This window comes from Momordica charantia (genome assembly GCF_013281855.1).
Source record: "Momordica charantia cultivar OHB3-1 chromosome 9 unlocalized genomic scaffold, Mcharantia_2.0 BLBB01000009.1, whole genome shotgun sequence".
Lineage (NCBI taxonomy): Eukaryota > Viridiplantae > Streptophyta > Magnoliopsida > Cucurbitales > Cucurbitaceae > Momordica > Momordica charantia.
In genome coordinates this window covers 30102464-30121392 of record NW_028275167.1, presented here as the reverse complement: position 1 = coordinate 30121392, position 18929 = coordinate 30102464, and the positions used below count along the sequence as shown (strand labels likewise).

The 18929-nt window shown below is 32.9% G+C and overlaps 3 protein-coding genes and 1 pseudogene across 5 annotated transcripts; all 4 read left to right on the top strand.

Annotated features, from left to right (window-relative positions):
• Positions 1-80: 80 nt before the first annotated feature.
• Positions 81-2662, top strand: LOC111019061 (amino acid transporter AVT1I-like). 2 transcript variants are annotated; one of them, XM_088116997.1, is made up of 4 exons: positions 81-238; positions 338-435; positions 1381-1988; positions 2103-2662. In XM_088116997.1, the coding sequence occupies exons 2-4, from the start codon at positions 357-359 to the stop codon at positions 2607-2609; spliced, it is 1194 nt and encodes a 397-aa protein (XP_087973123.1). In that variant the 5' UTR covers positions 81-238; positions 338-356; the 3' UTR covers positions 2610-2662. The 2 variants fall into 2 exon arrangements, with proteins under 2 accessions (XP_087973123.1, XP_087973122.1); XM_088116996.1 differs by lacking the exon at positions 81-238 and having other exon boundaries at positions 245-435.
• Positions 2663-7314: 4652 nt separating this feature from the next.
• Positions 7315-10097, top strand: LOC111019060 (amino acid transporter AVT1I-like; annotated as a pseudogene). Its single transcript, XR_015787284.1, has 3 exons — positions 7315-7519; positions 8116-8718; positions 8816-10097. The product of XR_015787284.1 is annotated as an amino acid transporter AVT1I-like (transcript).
• Positions 10098-12997: 2900 nt separating this feature from the next.
• On the top strand, positions 12998-14399 carry LOC111019062 (extracellular ribonuclease LE). The gene is made up of 3 exons (XM_022295347.2): positions 12998-13228; positions 13311-13469; positions 13799-14399. Exons 1-3 carry the CDS (start codon positions 13124-13126, stop codon positions 14219-14221), a joined length of 687 nt encoding a protein of 228 aa, XP_022151039.1. The 5' UTR covers positions 12998-13123; the 3' UTR covers positions 14222-14399.
• Positions 14400-17230: 2831 nt separating this feature from the next.
• LOC111019173 (ribonuclease 3) lies at positions 17231-18844 on the top strand. Its single transcript, XM_022295502.2, has 3 exons — positions 17231-17389; positions 17483-17638; positions 18315-18844. Exons 1-3 carry the CDS (start codon positions 17285-17287, stop codon positions 18735-18737), a joined length of 684 nt encoding a protein of 227 aa, XP_022151194.1. The 5' UTR covers positions 17231-17284; the 3' UTR covers positions 18738-18844.
• Positions 18845-18929: the final 85 nt, after the last annotated feature.

Sequence of the window (18929 nt, the reverse complement as noted above, 5' to 3'; positions counted from 1 at the left end):
TCCACCAGTGTGATATGTTTATTTAATTTTTATTTTTAGGAATAACACATCACGATAGAACAATATATATATGCCACTAGTTTCACAAAATCCAATACAACACTTAACGAAAAAAGACCTAACTTTTGAAAAGTGAAAGTAATGTAATGGAATGGGCGCGACGGCGGTGGCTGAGGAAAAAATAGTGTCGTCTTTACCATCCATTTAGGCTCACATAAAGGTGATACCAGAAAAAGAGGTAACATTTTTTTCTTTTCTTTTTTTTTTTTTATCTATGCATGATTTTCTTATTTATTGCCTTCCAAGTTTTACTTGCTTTGCGCAATAACGGTAGCAGAAGTAGGCAATTAAGATCAATGGAGAGCCAAAACCAGCGTCAACTGGAAGGCACCACCTTCTTCAGAACTTGTATCAATGGAATCAATGCATTAACAGGTTTATTCTCTCTGCATCTCTTTGTGTAGACTCTTGGGTATTTTTTGGTTTTGATGAATTTGGTATGTTTAGGAGTGATTTAGCTCTACATGATTATGTAAAAACTGTTTAATAATAGATCATTTTAATATTTGGTTTAATAATCTTCTTGCTTTGAAATAGGGTCATTTTCATATAAATTAAAAGTGAGTTTGAATGATAAAGGCTGAGTTTAAAAAATTAAGGACGCGTCTAGTAATGATTTCATTTTTATTTTGTATTTTAAAAAATTATGATTGCATTCTAGCGATTCCTTACCTTAGGTTTTTAACCTTCTTTAAAATAATTTTTTAGTTTTCGAAACTTTTAATCAAATTTTAAAAATATTTGTAAAACGCAGATTACAGCTCAATAATATACTTGAAAGTAGAGTTTAAAGCTTAATTTTCAAAAGCAAAACATTATAAAAAAAAAAAAAGTCTAAATTACTCAAAGTTAACTGATTGTTATTTTCTTACCTTTCCACAATAACATATTTAGCACCAGCAAATATCACAATTCATATAGGGTGCGTTTGAGGGTGATTTTGACTTTGTAATTGCTAAAATTACTCTCCTTTCTATTGATGCTTTTATGAAAGTTTAAAATCATTTAAATTGATTCTTAAGATATGATTAGGAGGGTGATTTTGAAAAATGAAATGTTTTTTTTTTCAAAATCATTAATTCTAACATCACTCGTGAAGACATCTATATTATTTTGCAACATTAGAACATGTTTGAGGATAATTTGATGTGAACCTAATCATTTTTTATATTTGGAGTAATATATTAAAATGATATAGAAGTGATTTTAGGAAATGAAAAAAGCGATTCCCATATGAGATAAGGGAAAAGTGCTTTTGAAAATTTTCAAAATCACTTCAATACAAGGATAAAAATCACTCTTTGAGATATATATATATAGGTGTGGGAATATTATCAATTCCATTTGCACTCTGTCAAGGAGGGTGGCTGAGTTTGATTCTTCTGTTTTCGGTGGCAATTGTGAGCTGGTATACGGGTTTACTTCTGACGCGCTGTATGGATGCAAATCCCCTTGTAAAAACTTATCCTGATATTGGGACGCTGGCTTTTGGCAACAAAGGAAGAACATTGGTTTCAATTTTTGTTTACCTCGAGTTGTATTTGGTGGCAGTACAATTCTTGATATTAGAAGGTGACAATCTACACAAGCTTTTTCCAACCCTAAGTCTTAGAATGGGGAGTCTAGAGGTCGAAGGAAAGAAGATGTTTATGCTGCTCACTGCGCTTCTAATATTGCCCACCACATGGCTTAAGAGTTTGAGATCCATAGCCTATATTTCTTTTGGTGGCGTTTTGGCTTCTCTTATTTTGATTTTGTGTGTTGCCTGGATTGGTGCATTTGATGGCGTTGGCTTCAACCAAAGAGACATTCTTTTAAAACCTCATGGATTGCCCACCACTATAAGCTTGTTCGCCTTCTGTTATTGTGGACATCCTGTTTTCCCGATGCTTTTTACCTCCATGAAGAATAAACCCAAATTTTCCAAGGTAAACTCACCCATTAAGTTCTGTACCATTCATCGACCAGGATCCTAAACTTTAAAAAGTAACTAACAAATCAAAATGAGTGAAATTGATGAAGGGTTTTTAATTTGACTGCAGGTTCTATTTGTTTGCTTTGTGGCAAGCACAATGAATTATGGTTCAATGGCCATATTGGGTTACTTGATGTACGGACGAAATATCAAGTCACAAGTGACACTAAACCTTCCCATCCATAAAATCAGTACAAAAATTGCAATTTACACAACCCTCATCAATCCCATTGCCAAATATGCAGCCATAACCAACCCAATTTCTAGTGCCATAGAAGATGTATGGAGTGCCACTTGGATGGTGAGCATTCTCATCAGAACTCTGCTGCTCATCACAACTCTCATTGTGGCTTTGTCCATTCCATTTTTTCCGTATGTTATGGCTTTCACAGGCGCATTTCTAAGTGTCACCACATCCATTCTGATCCCATGTTTGTGCTACCTCAAGATTAATAAAGCCGCACGAAAATTTGGATGGGAATTGATGATCATTGTGGGAACTTTGGTGATGGGCTTTTCTGTTGTCCTCTTGGGTACCTATTTTTCTCTAAACGAAATTGTAAAACGTTTGTGACTGTATAATTTTCAGGTCAATATATAATAAAAAATTATTTTAATACCATAGAACTAAGGGACAGTTTTTTCAATAGGGTAAAAAAACAAACTAATTATTTTGAAACTAATTTTTAAAATACTATTTCAAGAGAAGATCTTGTCTAAGCAAGATGGATGTGTAATACTTTGGTCCTCCCTAGAGACAACTAATTAAACATGTAAGTTTTTCACTTTTATGAGATCTAGAAATAGATAGGTTAATGGTGGTTGGAAGTTGGAATCTATGATGCTGGGTAGCATTAAGCCACCTTTCACATGGCAAATAGAGGACTGAGAGTGGTACCTCAAATCCACACCTCGAACCTTTGTGTAACCTCGGCATCATCGAAATTGGTCCAAGGACTTATTGAATAAACTGATGTAAACTCTCCCACCAATATTAAAGAACCTATGCTTGAATTTCTGAAGTAGTATCGGGTAATTATTAAGTAGACTCCACTTATCAACAATATAAATAGAGAATCAACCTTCAAGTATACGTCTTATATATGCTTTAACCATGGTTGAGCTCAGTTTGGTTTAACCGTCCAAGTATGAATTATATTTTTATCAGATACGTCTTATAGTAATATTAATTGTTTACTCTAAGTTTTAATTTTCGTATAGAAAATTGATTATCAAATTAATACTATTTAAAAGAACAATCAAAATGTGTTACATAAGTCTTCATAGATAGATAGGAAGCCAAATAATTAGGCCTTTGGGTAAGGGTGATAAACTTATAATAATGACTAATCAATCGTGAATTACAAAACATAATTTTAGGTATAAACAAATGTGGGGAGAGGAAGGATTGTGTACAACTTCTGACCTTAAAAAAAAAAGAACAAAATACGTTAACTGTTGAATTAAATTCATAATAAAAGAATATAATATAATTTCAATTATAATTTTCCTAAAATAATAGAATTGACCATTTTTTAGTTTATATAATCTATATTTTCTTCTATTTGCTATTTATGAAAGGACTTCAATTGGGAGAGAGAGTTATTTCCCCAATGATGCGTAAATCATAGTTTCATTCAACTAACTGTTTACTTTGAAATTTTTCCAAAAAAATAAAAATAATAACAATAAAATTCCATACTAATAGGGTGCTAAAAATTGCATCCATATAAAACATAAATAAAGATACAAGTAAAGGATGAGCATTGAATCATATTATCATTAACATATGGAATGCAAACAATTGTGACTTTAGGTTTTTCATTGGCACCAATATATATATCTATATTTATCTCAAAAGAAAAAATATATATATGATTTTATGGATCATACTTCCACTTTCTATTCCTAAATTGGGTCCTTTAAATCCTGCAATTACATAACAGGAATACTCCATTTCCATCTAGTTGACAACCACTCTGTAATGGAAAGGTGACATTGGCTCAGCCAATTAATGTAATGCACAACCCTTGGTCCTCTAATTTAATCTAATGGAAGGAATAACATGATTCCTCTTTTGCGACAATGAAAAGTGTATACCCTACTTTGTTAAGAATTTGACTTTTTTTTTAAAGATTATATATATATATATATATAGGATTTTCACCGGTCCAAAAGGGCTAGAATTAGTTAAGAGGGAATGGGTTCAAACTCAAATGACATTTGTATATAACCAAGAGGTCGTGAGTTTAAATCCTCTCACCCCATTTATTGTACTAAAAAAGCCCCAGAACATATGAATATTCTTTTTTTCGGGTATATGGAAAAGTCTATACTTAACACATGTTTGGAAATGATTTTTGTCATTTTTAAAAATAATTTGTATGTCATTTTTAAAATATTATAAAACGGTAGGTTTAGAAGTGAATTTGATATATATTACTAAAATTATTTTTGTTATTGTCAAAATTACTTTCATTTAAAATAGTAATACTTTACCATAATACATACTGATTTTAAAAAGGGGGACAAAAGTGATATTTGCTATGCCAAAACCACTCCATCAAGCTATTAGTTTGTTAAGAAATTACCTTTTCTGGTTATAATATGATTTCCTTTGAAACTAATTAAACCAATGTTTGAACTACATTTCTTTTCCTTTTAGAAAAAACAAAAAACTAAGCCAGGGATATCTAACAGTTGACAAAACTACAGCTTGCTACATTGATTGGAGATTTTTTTTTCCTTTTTTGAAGATAACTCAAGCTGGCGATAGTCGATTTACATGGTGGATAATTGATCAAAATATTAGTTGGAGTATATCAAAATATTATATATGTCAGTATTTTCTAAATGTTATATTATAATGCTTATGTTTTTAATTGTCATCTCTATAATATTTAACCTCCTATGTGTTTATATATAATTAGCTTAAATTTCAATCTTGTAACCAACTAACAATCAGATATTTTTTTAGTACAACAAATTGGGGGTATGAAGATTTGAACTTCTAATCTTAAAAGAGGAAAAAAAAAATGAATAAGTGTCACCGTTGAACTATGCTCACGCAACAATAAGATAGTTGATAACCCATAATACCTTTCTTTTGATATATATATGTAAAATCAAGGAGAAAGAAAAGTCCCCTTTTTGAAAAAGGTATTTGATTGGCTCACGTATTCTTCAAATGGTATGATATTATTCCATTTTAGACAATAAATTTTGTTGCTTTGTTTTTGGTTGTTTCACCTAAAACCTTTCTTCGGTGCTACCTTTTTCTTTACAAGGGATGGAGATGTATTACTTTTAGTAGTTCTTCCATCCCTCCTATTCCACCTATCCCTTCACTCCCAGGGATTCTGTCCAAGCGTGTTGCTGTCTCATCGGATATGTCATACTCTTATTTGATGAGATTTCATATCAACGGAAATAATTGTATCCTCACATATGATAACTTTGCTTCCACTCCTAACATCCCAAAAATCTTACACAAGATTGAGTTGAAAAGATAGAAATAATGGGCATGATGTCGGTGGGAATTCCACTTATGGTTGAGAGGGAGAGAAAAAAAACCCATCTTTACCACCCTTTCAGCTCACACAAAGTTGATACAAAAAGGGAGCAACATGATCGGTTTCTTTTTTATTACTTCAAAGTTTTATATCTCAAGGAGGCTGACTTAGTTAGGTCACTAATAAATGTACAAGATAATGTTTCCTCCCACCCAATGGAGTCTAACTTTTGCCCATATATATGATTCCATTGGTATAAGAAAGATTAGATTTTGTAGAAGTTAGAACAAGTTACCAAGTAAATAAAATTATTAAACAAAGTAAACAAACACATTGTAATAACATGCCAAGTACCTAGTGAGATATCAAATATTTTTTATAGATAACTTATCTAGTCATTAAGTATTTCTCAATAATTTAAATTACATATGTGAAGTACTTTCATCTCTAAGTAAACTTTAAAAATGTTTTTTATTTTTATGTCATCTTAATTTTACAATCATAGTTAATAAATTTATTTAGTATGAATAATGCAAACTTTTAATAATGTCTAATTTAGAAACTAATTATGTAAGCATAGCTCAATTTGTCGAGACATATACTCCCAATCAAAGAGAGTGAGTACAAATCCCCATTCCACATGTTATTTTAATAATAATTATAAACCATATCAAAAATAAGGGAAGGACAAGTAATAAATAAGTTAAATAGGAAATATATATTACCTTTAAGCCGCCCACATAAGTTTAGCTTAATGGTTAAAACATCTTGTTCCTTGATTTATTGTACTAAAAAAAATTGAATACAGAAAGAATAGTAAGCACGTTTCTCTCCCACCAACAAAATATGGTTTGCATATATATGATTAATGAGTCAAAACAAGCATAACTTAACGGTAATTAACATATATCTCTAACCAACAGGTTGTGAGTTCGATCCCCCATCCTCACATGTGTACTAAAAAAACACACACACACATATATAATCAATTGGTGAAAGGTTAGTGTTTATTCTCCTTCTAAAATCAAAATTTTAACTTTCCATCCATAAAATTATGTTATCGTTCCTCAAGCTACTAACAAGAAAAATTGTATTCAATTCCACGTATGGAGGATGGCTTTATACTAATGTCTTTGTTAAAATGACATTTTTTTTAAGAAAAAATTTAGCTAGTAATTTCCGTAAAATATAAGTTTGCCCCTCTTTTGTGAGATATCATTAGAGAGATATCATTAGAGGAAGTTGAATCAATTTGGAGGTAGGCCGAAATTAGAAAAATTACAAAACTTATTTCAAATTTACATTCAATAATGGTTAGGAATATACACATTTTAAATTTACCTCCAACGATAATTATTGGAAGAGAATAGCTATCTGTTGGAACAACCACACCCACATGCAATAGTGTTTTCTTTTCCTCTTTGAAACAATAAAAAATTATAACACCCTAATTAAAGTAACCCGTAGAATTTATTAATATATAATAGTAGAAAAAAAAAGGTATGTGTCAATTTTGCTACCTAATTCCTCCAGTGTGATATGTTTATTTAATTTTATTCTTAGGAAAAACACATCATGATAGAACAAATGCAACTAGTTTCACAAAATCCGATACACACTTAACGAAGAAAGATACCAAACTTTCGAAGAGTTGAAAGTAATGGAATGGGTGCGAGTGCGACGTCGGTGGCTGAGGAAAGAATCATGTCATGTCTTTACCAATTACCGTCCTCTTTGGCTTACATAAAGCTGATACCAGAAAATGGGGTAAATTTTTTTCTTTTTGTTTTGTTTTTTATGCATGCTTTTCTTATTTATTTCGTTTCAAGTTTTACTTCCTTTGCACAATAATACGGCAGCCAGAGTAGGCAACTAGTTTCTACAGACAGTTCAATGGAGAGCCAAAACCAGCTTCCACCGGAAGGCACCACCTTCTTCAGAACTTGTATCAACGGAATCAATGCATTAACAGGTCTATTATTACCTCTGCATTATCTCTTTGTATAATTGTGTACAATCTTGGGTATTCTTTAGTTTTGATGAATTTGGTATATTTGTTTCGGGTGATTTGTTAACCAAAAGTGATTTAAACTCTAAATGACTTTGTAAAAGATGCTTTATGATAAATCATTTTGATATTGGGTTTAGTAATCTTCTTGCTTTAAAATGTGATAATTTTCACATAAAAGCGAGTTTGAACGGTTAATGTTTGGTAGGTGACTGTCATGCTGTTTGAACCAATTAGAACATGACTGGGAGTGATTTTGACATAATGAGAAATAATAAATAGTCTTAGAGTGATTTTAACCAAAGTGATTTTGTCATCAGGAATCACTTTGGAGTGATTTTGAAAAATTACTTCAATACAAGGATAAAAATCATGCATTCTCTCGGTTGGTTAGGATACCTCATCTGCATATATCACTGCACTTCCACTCGACACCTATGGTGATAATAAACGACTCATCTCGCTGTGACCTCTCTCTTGAATTCTCAAAACTTCTATCGCTTCATCTCTTACCATGTTGACATATAGACTAATTGTTAGTTTGAAATATATAAATATAGGTGTGGGAATATTGTCGATTCCATTTGCACTCTCTCAAGGAGGGTGGTTGAGTTTGATTCTTCTGTTTTTAGTGGCAACTGTGAGTTGGTATACGGGCTTACTTTTGAGGCGTTGTATGGATGCAAATCCCCTTGTGAAAACTTACCCTGATATTGGGATGCTTGCTTTTGGCAACAAAGGAAGAGCATTGGTTTCCGTGTTTGTTTACCTCGAGTTGTATTTGGTCGCAGTAGAAAATATTAGAAGGTGACAATCTACACAAGCTTTTTCCAACCCCACGTCTCAAAATTGGAACTCTACGAGTTGAAGGAAAAAAGATGTTTATGCTGCTCACTGCGCTTCTAATATTGCCCACCACATGGCTCAAGAGTTTGGGATCCATAGCCTATGTTTCTTTCGGTGGCGTCTTGGCTTCTCTTGTTTTGATTTTGTGTGTTGCTTGGATCGGTGCATTTGATGGCGTTGGCTTCAACCAAAGAGATTTTCTTTTCAAACCGCATGGATTGCCCACCATGGTAAGCTTGTTTGTCTTCTGTTATTGTGCACATCCTGTGTTCCCGATGCTTTCTACTTCCATGAAGATTAAAACCCAATTTTCCAAGGTAAAGTCATCTATTTATCCCGTCTAATAGATTGCTAAAAGGTACCTAATAAATCAAAATTAATAAAATTGATGAAGGGTTTTTAATTTGGTTGCAGGTTCTATTGGTTTGCTTTGTGGCAAGCACAATGAATTATGGCTCGGTGGCCATATGAGGTTACTTAATGTACGGACAAAATATCAAGTGACACTAAACTTTCCCATCCATAAAATCAGTACAAAAATTGCAATTTACACAACCCTCATCAATCCCATTGCCAAATATGCAGCCATAACCAACCCAATTTCTAGTGCCATAGAAGATGTATGGAGTGCCACTTGGATGGTGAGCATTCTCATCAGAACTCTGCTGCTCATCACAACTCTCATTGTGGCTTTGTCCATTCCATTTTTTCCGTATGTTATGGCTTTCACAGGCGCATTTCTAAGTGCCACCACCTCCATTATGATCCCATGTTTGTGCTACCTCAAGATTAATAAAGCCGCACGAAAATTTGGATGGGAATTGATGATCATTGTGGGGATTTTGGTGATGGGTTTTTCTGTTGCACTCTTGGGTACCTATTCTTCTCTAAACGAAATTGTAAAACGTTTGTGACTGTATAATTTTCAGGTCAACATATAATAAAAATTTTAATACCATAGAACTAAGGGACACTTTTTCCAATAGGGTAAAAAAACAAACTAATTATTTTGAAACTAATTTTTAAAATACTATTTCAAGAGAAGACCTTGTCTGAATAGAGAAAAATGGTATATCTTCAAGGATGACCTTCATCTGGAGTAAGCAAGATGGATGTAATACTTTGGCTCTCTCTAGAGACAAGTAATTAAACATGTAAGTTTCACCTTTATGAGAGCTAGGTTAATGGTGGTTGGAACTTAGACTCTATGATGTTGGGTAATTCAAATCGCAGCATGAGAGACCATACCTTGAACCTTTTGTGTAACCTCAGCATCAACGAAATTGATCCAAGGTGTTGTTGAATAAACGGATGTACCTAGGAATGTGCAGAGAATGCTATGCGTTCTCCACTTTTGGACCTCGCAAAGAGAGAACGTGTTTTTTCCTCTGAGTTTAGTTCTCATTCGCAGAGCGAAGAAAGTGGGCTTTGCCCCAACTACCTCTATCCTTGGGAAACCAAAAGAGTTACCAAAGGAAAGTGATGCAGTCTCCCCTAACCTGGACATCAACGAAATTGATCCAAGGTGTTATTGAATAAACTGATGTAAACTGTCCCACCAATATTGAAGAACATATGCTTGAATTTTCGAAGTAGTATATGGTAATTACTAAGTAGACTCCACTTATCAACAATATAAATAGTGCAACGTTCACGTGTATTTGCTTGTCCAGAGAACACCTAAAATTCTATTGACTTGAATGTTGGAGCTTACTAGTTTCTTTCCTGCAGTTTTTCGCTCACTTGGGTGGTTCCTTCAACACTGAACGTTCAATTTTCATTTAGGTCGTGGTCCATGTTCAAATTGCATGGTTTATTTACCGGTTTTGTGTGATTTAAAATTTATTTACTGGTTAGGGTCTTTGAGTATTTAGTCTTTTGCTTTCCTTTTTGTTTAGCGGGAAATTGGGATATATGACCTATTTTGCAAATAAGTTTGAATCTTTGACTCCTTTTTAAAAATACTCATTTGTGACCCCACCATCGCCAACACCAACCTGAACTACCAAATTTCTCGGACTTTCTCACGCTTTAGGGTTTAATTTTTGGTGTTATCTGAAGCAGCTAACTTGCTTTCTGTTGAATTTTGCAAGTGTTTGTTTTGAATTTTCGAAACTTAGGGTTTTACCCTAGATTCAATCCCAGTTCGTTTAGGCCCGAGATACTTTATTGGCTCCAGCATCCAGGATCAAGAAGGCCACCATTATGCCTTTCATCTCAGTGTGTGTCTTGATTCATCTTGAATCGGGATGAAAGGCATAACGATGTGGTCTTCTTGATCATCTCGGATCAATAAAGCCACCATTTTGTCTTTCATCTCGGTGTGTGTCATAGTCCATCTCGAACCAAGATGATAAGCAAAATGATGTGGCCTTCTTGATCCTCTCAAATCAATGACTATAAAATTAAGAGATTAATTAATATTCGATTTCAAAAAAAAAAAAGATTATTGGACTCGTTAGAAGCAAACAAAAAGAAGTTTACATTCAACTGTTATGAGTGGCAATAAAAGCAAACAAAATCTCACATTAACTAGAGAATAGTATATAGGTGAGAACAATTATTTACACTAATACGAGAGTTTTTTAGTGTGAAACCAAAAACAAAATCATGAAAATATTGTGTGGATCTATAAATTGAATTCTTGATCCCATCCTACAATAATTGAATTAACCTTAAAACAAATATATATGGAGCGATTAGATGGTTTTGTACCGGTACTGAATCTTTTATGTAAACTCAATTCAGTAAAATTACCATGTTTCAGACATTATTGAGGAGATCTATTAACTGTAAATTTTTTGCTCTCTCATATTAAACCATATTTCCCTTGGACTCAGAAAAAAATAAGGAATATTTTGGAATATATATTAACTTCACCACTTCTTACATATCTTCTACATACATTATAGACGCATAACATGCTTGACCAAAGGAGGGAGAAAAGCTATCTACATAAAAACAGAGAAATTACCTCAACTATATTCCCGACCAAATTAGGTAATTACTTGTTAAGTTTAACCTTCTCCTGGTTCTCCTCCATTTTCTCATTGAACGAATCCCACTCCAAATTCTTCATCTGCAACTCTTCCTGCAAACTCAAAATTCCAACAGAATCAGATAGCTAAAAAAATTATTAGAAATATAAATAAATAATGATATTGTAAAAAATGTTACAATTCTACTCGATTGATAGAGAGAAATAGTAAAAATTGTAAGGTAATTATTAAAAATGTATTACTTAATTAAAGATTGATCGTTTAAGAGAAGAACGAGATTATCTAATAAACATTATCAAAGATTCCAAATTTGAGCTTGTTTTAGTACAATTTTAATTTAACCTTAAATTTATGTTTGACTGCTTTAAATATATCATCTGCCTAGGAGTTTTCTATTAAAAAAAATTAGAGTAAAATTCAATGATGACAAAAATATAACTATTTTTAAAGTTGAGGATTAATAATAAATATTTTGAAAATCCATAAAGTTAAAATGAAATAAATTTAATAGTTAAATATTTTGAAGGCTCAAAAACTCATATCCAAAACAAAACGAGATTTAAACTTAAAATATTTTTATATTTTTAATAGATTAAAATTAAATAAATATAACCTTGAAATGTCAGTGTCAGCGGCCATTCACATTTAGCATGAAAAGACAAACATGTCCACGCCTGCTAAAAATATTTCACTTTCACACTTACCTTTTAATTCACAATTAAGTTGAGAAAATAGTACAGATTCATTTTATGAACCCTTTTTCTGGGTAGACGTTGCAAAGATTATGATTATGAATGATACTTTAAGGGGTGAAGGATCCGTCAAAATCCATCTTTTTCAATTTCCACTACTATTAAAATTTTGAAAGTCATTTAAAAAAAAACTACATTTACTTTTTTTTTCTCTTTTCCTGGTAAAATATTTGTATGGTCAACTACGTGACTAATGGGTCACTCGTATCACTTTAAAGTTAACATAATTTTCTTACATCCCTACAATTTAGACATGTAATTGGCGTTAAACAAACCTTAACCAATTCGGAATGTTATTAAATTCTTTCAAACTAAACATGCTTCGTCTATGAAATTTCAAGCAACCACGAAACAAGTATTACTCTTGAAGTCATAATTTTATAGGGTTGAGGTAAATTCTTACATGCTTAACGCTTTGTAGATCTAATATTTCAATTCCTAGAAGTTGAGAAGAACGAATTAGATAATTAAATTTTTTATTCTAAGACCAACCAATATACGTTGGCTCCCCTCCTTCCTCTAGAGCTTCACCTCGATTTTTTTTTTCCTGACTCGCCCCTAACTCTGATATATATTAAGTATTGTTGACTAAAATTTGTTCAAATATAATAAATATGTAAAAGGTGTGAACTTTGGACTTTCAAAATGAAAGAATGTCAACGCAAGAGGGCAATGCCCAAACGGCCACGTCGATCCACCGTCATAATATATAAATACAAAAAGGAAAACAAAATTTTGGCCGACATGGTGAAATTATAATTATAATATGAACGAACGTTACGTCTTTCTGCTTAAATACAGCCAAAAATGTTGGCCAATTAGTTTGTGACCAGCGGATATTCTTCCACAAACGCATCCTTAATACTGCCTTTTATGTCTCTATATATTGACGATTGAAATCATCGCAGTTGCCATTCCAAGGCTGAGCCAGAATAAGCATCATCTTTGTTCCAAAAGTCCAAAGTCTAAGCATGAGTTTCTTCACCCGCTTACTTCTCATCCAACTCCTCATTTTCCAGTGCCTCTCACTTCTCTGTCTCGCTCAAGATTTCGATTTCTTCTATTTTGTTCAAAGCGTAAGTATTTATTTACCACCCATGCCCATGCCCATACCCATTTGTAAAGATTCTAACTTTGTTTTCTATTTGCACTTTGCAGTGGCCGGCATCTTACTGTGAAGCTTCTGGGAGGAGTTGCTGCTATCCCCGCACCGGCAAACCATCCGCCGACTTCAAAATCCACGGCCTTTGGCCTAATTACAACGATGGCACATACCCCTCTAATTGTGACTCGTCCAACCCCTTCGATCGAACTCAGGTGATTAAATTTATCCTAACTTATTTGTTAGATATCCAATTTATGAATTAGATTTATCCTTTTAGGTTGAATGGTGTATATTAATCATCAGAGTCGGAAGTTCTGCATTCGAACACTTGTATTGTTGTTTCCTCACATTTATTATGATTTCTACTTGTTCGATCTTGTTGCAATTTTTCAAGCTCTCAAATAGGGGAAGTGTTAGATATCCAATATATGAATTAAATTTATCCAATCCATGTGGAGGAATGATTTATTTGTTAAGATCCTAACTTCAGTTTTTAGACCAACCATAGATTACTAACATTTGGTTTGTTATATATATATAGATATCAGATTTGGTGGGGAGTACGCAGAAGAACTGGCCGTCGCTAGCTTGTCCAAGCAGCGACAGCACAAAGTTCTGGGCGCATGAGTGGAACAAACATGGAACTTGCTCGGAGTCGGTGCTGGACCAGCACGGGTATTTTGAGACCACTTTGAGCCTTAAAAACCAAGCCAACATTCTGCAAGCTCTTCAAACCGCAGGAATAAATCCAGATGGAAGACACTATAGTTTGGAGGAAATTAAGAGGGCCATAAAACAAGGGCTAGGGCTGGCACCAGGAATCACCTGCAACGTCGATGGATCCGGCAACCGCCAGCTGAATGAGGTTTATTTGTGCGTCGATTCTTCTGCCTCAAACTTCATAGAATGCCCAATTTTCCCCGATGGAAACTGCGCTTCCACCGTTGAGTTTCCCAGATTTTAGGAAGAATTTGATCCATGCCAAATAAATAATATATGTCTCTCTGTTCTCTCTGTCTGTAATTTGATCTGACCACAGATGTTCCTCTGCCTCTTCTGACTAAATGTTCGTTTCTGTCTGATTTCTTTTGCAATTTTTGTTTTTTGGTGTATTTTAATGGAAAATTTAAATGTTCAGCTCATCACCTGATCATCAGCCGGCTTCCAATGTTACATCCAAAATTTTCTGACTTTTTATCCTTTAATTGTTAGACTAATCAGTAATTACATAATGTTCAGAGATTTGTCATATAATTTAAATCCGTGTTTTCTAAGTACAAGATACGAGAATTTGAATCTCTAATATTTTAACTTACTAAATATAGCATCATTCATTATCTGTACTGAGAAGGATTCCCTCTGGGAAATAAATTGTCATAATTCAATTTCTATTTTTGTGCATTTAATAAATCGTGACCGTTGGTTTTTGAAATTTTACCAGTAAACGATGGTGTATCAAAATCATCACAAATTGTGAAAATAGGTAAAACAATGATAGCAATAATGAAGATTCTATAAAGAGATCATCAAAGTAAAACCTAGCTGTACTGGAAAGAAAAAAAGAAAAAAAAAAGTAAACCCTATCTAGAAAGGAAAGAACGAACAATGCAAATAAATAAATTAAAAACAAAGTCATAAAAAATATTAATTCAATCAAACAATTGAAGAAGTGATTGAGCCAGCTTCCCTATCTCCTGAGAGTTGATCGGTTGAGTTCGATTGGATTTAAATACTTTTTAGATCAGACTCGATTATTTAGATCGTAAAAAATTATTCGATACAAAGAAAAAAAAAACCTTATCAAACAATGAATCCAACACAAAACTCAACCAATAAATATTGGGTTGGGTTTGGTTCAACGTTATTTAAGTCAATTATTCAAAATAATATTGAATCAAGATCTATAAATCAATGTTTATTTATATGGTAATATAAAAATTATTGTAAAATTGATAATAAGTTCGGGGTGAAACCTTGAACAAACTAAACTCATAAAGTTTCCATTAATAATTAATAATAAGTTCCTAGGTGTGTTTTCCGGCACCAAATGTTGTAAGATCAGGTAATTGTCGCGTGAGATTAGTCGATGTGCGTGTAAGCTGACCCGGACAATGGTCACAAATATAAATAAATAAATAACTCATATAGTTTCCATTCATTTGGACACAACTCAACTTTACGATCCAACCGAATCCATTATGAGTTGTTTTTGTGTGTGAACTTGAGAACGTTATTATTGGACTTTATGTTAATGTTTGTAATTTTCTCCCTTTTAAATTTGATTGGTGTAAGGGAGAAAAAAACGCATACTTGGAGTGAAAGGTATCTACACTTGTAGTCATGTGTTGAGTGTTCAAATTGGTAAGGACAAGCATTCTTTTTCGTTTATCCATTCGGCCAATATAACTTTTTCGTTTATTGTTGTTGTGGTTACTTAGTAGAGTTTTGACATAATAATAATAATTTCTCCTAATTAAGAAGAAAGGGAGTAAACAATAATAATTTCCTTTTTCTTTTTAAAAGGGTTGACTACAAATTAGATTAAACTACATTAGAAAATTAACTAAAGTTCTTCCAAGTACGAGTACCGGCTCTTCTGTTAAAGCTTTTTTTTTTTGTCAATTTATAGTTGATCAAAAGTATTGATTAATATTAACTTCTCATAATACAATAATATTATGCATAAAGCAAGTGAAAATCTGCATATTATGTTAGTTTAAAAAGTTGGTCGGTGACACGTGTCGACCGATCTTCCTCCTAAGATTGACAAATTCCCAGTGGCAGATTGATTTGCACGAAAAAGCCGACCTTTTTCTGAGATTGAGTTGCACAGTTGAACACACCAAATACAAATTACAATTGCAATTGGATTTTTTTTTTAAGAAATTGAGGACTATATATTTTTTAAACACCAAAACGTTTACTTAATCTGATCAGAATCAGCTCTCCCCTACTATTTAACACTTGTTTTACTAAAATCATTTTCAAACGTGTCCTAAAAAGAGGATTTGACAAAAATTTTAGAGGAAGGAATAAAAATCTTAAAAGAGAGAAATTTTAGATAGTGAGAGACAAAAAAATGTAGACAAATAAATAAACAGATGAGAACTAAAAATTTAGAGAGAGATTATAAAATAAAAAATTTAGAGACACAATTTAGAAAGATAAAACAAAATTAAAGATAAATAAAGTTAGGGGACAAAAATTTTAGAAATAAAACAAGTAAAATTTCTTTTAAGGTGAAATAGAAAGAGAATTTTAAAAGTTAAAACAGTAATCATTTTAAAATTAATTTTCTATTATTTTTTTTTTATCAAAAATCACTTGGGAGTTATTAATGATTGCCAAAATTGTTATTTTAAATTTTTAGTGATTTTGACATTAGTCTAATGATTCTACCAAATCACCTGAAAAATTTAGATTAAGCAGGATGTATCTTAAAAATGTTTTATATTAATAGAAACTACAATACAGCCACGAACATTCATGGGTATATGTAATGTAATTGATCATATAGATATCCAAATATTATTCAATATGAAAACAAAGATTAATATCATTTTTGGAGCAATGTCTTCTACCCAGCGATCTGAAAGAAAGTTCTTTCCTTTCTACCTCATACATTTAGTTAGAATCTAACAAAATTGTTCATCTTCTTGTTAAGAATAATCTCTTAATATAGATAACTCGGTGCTTGGGCTTTTTAGTTTTCCGTCGTGGCTGATAAAAGAGAGGGTGGTAGTATTTCCTTAAAGTTTCTTTAATAAAGTCTTAATTCAAAAAATATATATATATATATTTAGACTTCGCAGTTTTACTGGTCCTCGCAGGAAGTAATTAGCTTGTCCATACTTGAAGAATAATACAAGCTGCAAGTGATCTTAACTTTGAAACAAAGCATAGAAGACGTGGGTTTAGTTTGTTTTGTTGGGTAACCCCTTCTCCATCTTATTTACTTTTTGGCCTATAAAGAAAGACAACTCAGCTAGCTTTCATCGTTCATTGGAACACCAACACGAACAGAAACATGAAACCCAGCCACTCAATCGTCATATTCAAGCTTCTTCTCTTCCACTATCTATCCGCCGTTTGCCATTCTCAGGATTTCGATTTCTTCTACTTTGTTCAGCAGGTTGAGTATTATTACTGCATCGACCACTGGGCACCAGAAATTTAATACTTTTATGTTTCAGAAGTTTTTTCAATTTCGCGTTTGAATTTGCAGTGGCCAGGAGCATATTGCGATACAAAGCGAAGCTGCTGCTATCCCAAGACAGGAAGGCCTGCAGCAGATTTTGGCATTCATGGACTTTGGCCCAATTTCCAAGATGGCACCTACCCATCCAGCTGCGATCCAGACAGCGTTTTCGACCCAACTCACGTAATGCACGACTCCTATTTTGTATCAGGTTTCATCTCAAAATTAATTAACAAATAGAGGAGTAGACAACTTATATGTTAGGAAAATTGCATTGGATAACAAAAATCTTTTATGTATTTCAAAATATGTCACATTTTTTAAAAATTTTCAAATATAGCATCATATCAGTTGTATAACATACATACTGTACAGAAACTCATATCAAATATATATCACATATATATTAGTACTCATGTATATTAGAGATAGTAAATGCATATCATTTGGGTAAGGTTGTTATTTTAAAATTGAACTTTCGTTTTTTTTAAGTACTATATTTGAGAAAAACTAAATGTAATTGTTATTTCACTAATTTTGCTAAATGTTACCATATTTGCAACTACCCATATATTTTAAAGAATCATTCTCTTGTTTGGTCCTTTAATATTTTATTGTCGGATCCTAAACATGCTTCTCAAAATGATGCCTACCAATCTTGATCGACTCCTAATTTTTAGACTGGATGTTGGTTTGAGTTTATGGGTTATGATACGATATCAATCTCTAGGGAATACAACCATGATCCTTTTGTTTCTAATCCAAGAGTCTAGTACTTCATCTCTTGTAATTCTGAAACTTCAATTATTAATCGAGCAAACAAACCAACTCATGAATTATTATTGGATCTGATCCTTAGATCTCAGAAGTAGCAAGCAACATGGCGAAGCAGTGGCCATCACTGAGCTGCCCAAGCAGCAACGGCCTGAGATTTTGGTCACACGAATGGGAGAAACATGGGACTTGCTCCCAATCAGAACTGGACCAGAAAGAATATTTCGAAGCAGCCATGAAGCTGAAGCAGAAGGCGAAGCTACTCAAACTTCTGAATGGGGCAGGAATTGAACCAAACGACGAGTTCTACAGCTTGGAAAGTATCAGAAACGCCATTGAAGAGGGCCTTGGATTTACTCCTGGGATTCAGTGTAACAGAGATTCCGCTGGCAACCCTCAACTTTACCAGATTTATTTGTGTGTGGACACTTCTGCCTCTGAGTTCATCAAATGTCCCGTTCTTCCCAAGGCCAAATGTGCTTCCACTATCCAATTCCCCAAGTTTTAGATTCAACAGATTAATTCTCAATAGGTCTGATTGGTAATAAATTCTGTCTTTCTGTTGGGGACACAGAAACATTAATCTTCTCATGAATTTAGATGAATGTTTGGGAATTTCTGTTTTCTGCATGCCCTCTGAATTCTTTAAAAAGATTCTTACATTTTAAATTTGCCATTTCAATTTTATTTATTTCAGACC

Excerpts from the sequence above, each read along its gene's own strand:
- LOC111019061 (XM_088116996.1), top strand. The coding sequence starts at position 279 with ATGATTTTCTTATTTATTGCCTTCCAAGTTTTACTTGCTTTGCGCAAT. Across the intron at positions 436-1,380 it reads TGGAATCAATGCATTAACAG|GTGTGGGAATATTATCAATT; the intron begins GTTTATTCTCTC and ends ATATATATATAG. Across the intron at positions 1,989-2,102 it reads ATAAACCCAAATTTTCCAAG|GTTCTATTTGTTTGCTTTGT; the intron begins GTAAACTCACCC and ends ATTTGACTGCAG.
- LOC111019062 (XM_022295347.2), top strand. The coding sequence starts at position 13,124 with ATGAGTTTCTTCACCCGCTTACTTCTCATCCAACTCCTCATTTTCCAG. Across the intron at positions 13,229-13,310 it reads TCTTCTATTTTGTTCAAAGC|TGGCCGGCATCTTACTGTGA; the intron begins GTAAGTATTTAT and ends TGCACTTTGCAG. Across the intron at positions 13,470-13,798 it reads ACCCCTTCGATCGAACTCAG|ATATCAGATTTGGTGGGGAG; the intron begins GTGATTAAATTT and ends ATATATATATAG.
- LOC111019173 (XM_022295502.2), top strand. The coding sequence starts at position 17,285 with ATGAAACCCAGCCACTCAATCGTCATATTCAAGCTTCTTCTCTTCCAC. Across the intron at positions 17,390-17,482 it reads TCTTCTACTTTGTTCAGCAG|TGGCCAGGAGCATATTGCGA; the intron begins GTTGAGTATTAT and ends TTGAATTTGCAG. Across the intron at positions 17,639-18,314 it reads GCGTTTTCGACCCAACTCAC|ATCTCAGAAGTAGCAAGCAA; the intron begins GTAATGCACGAC and ends TCTGATCCTTAG.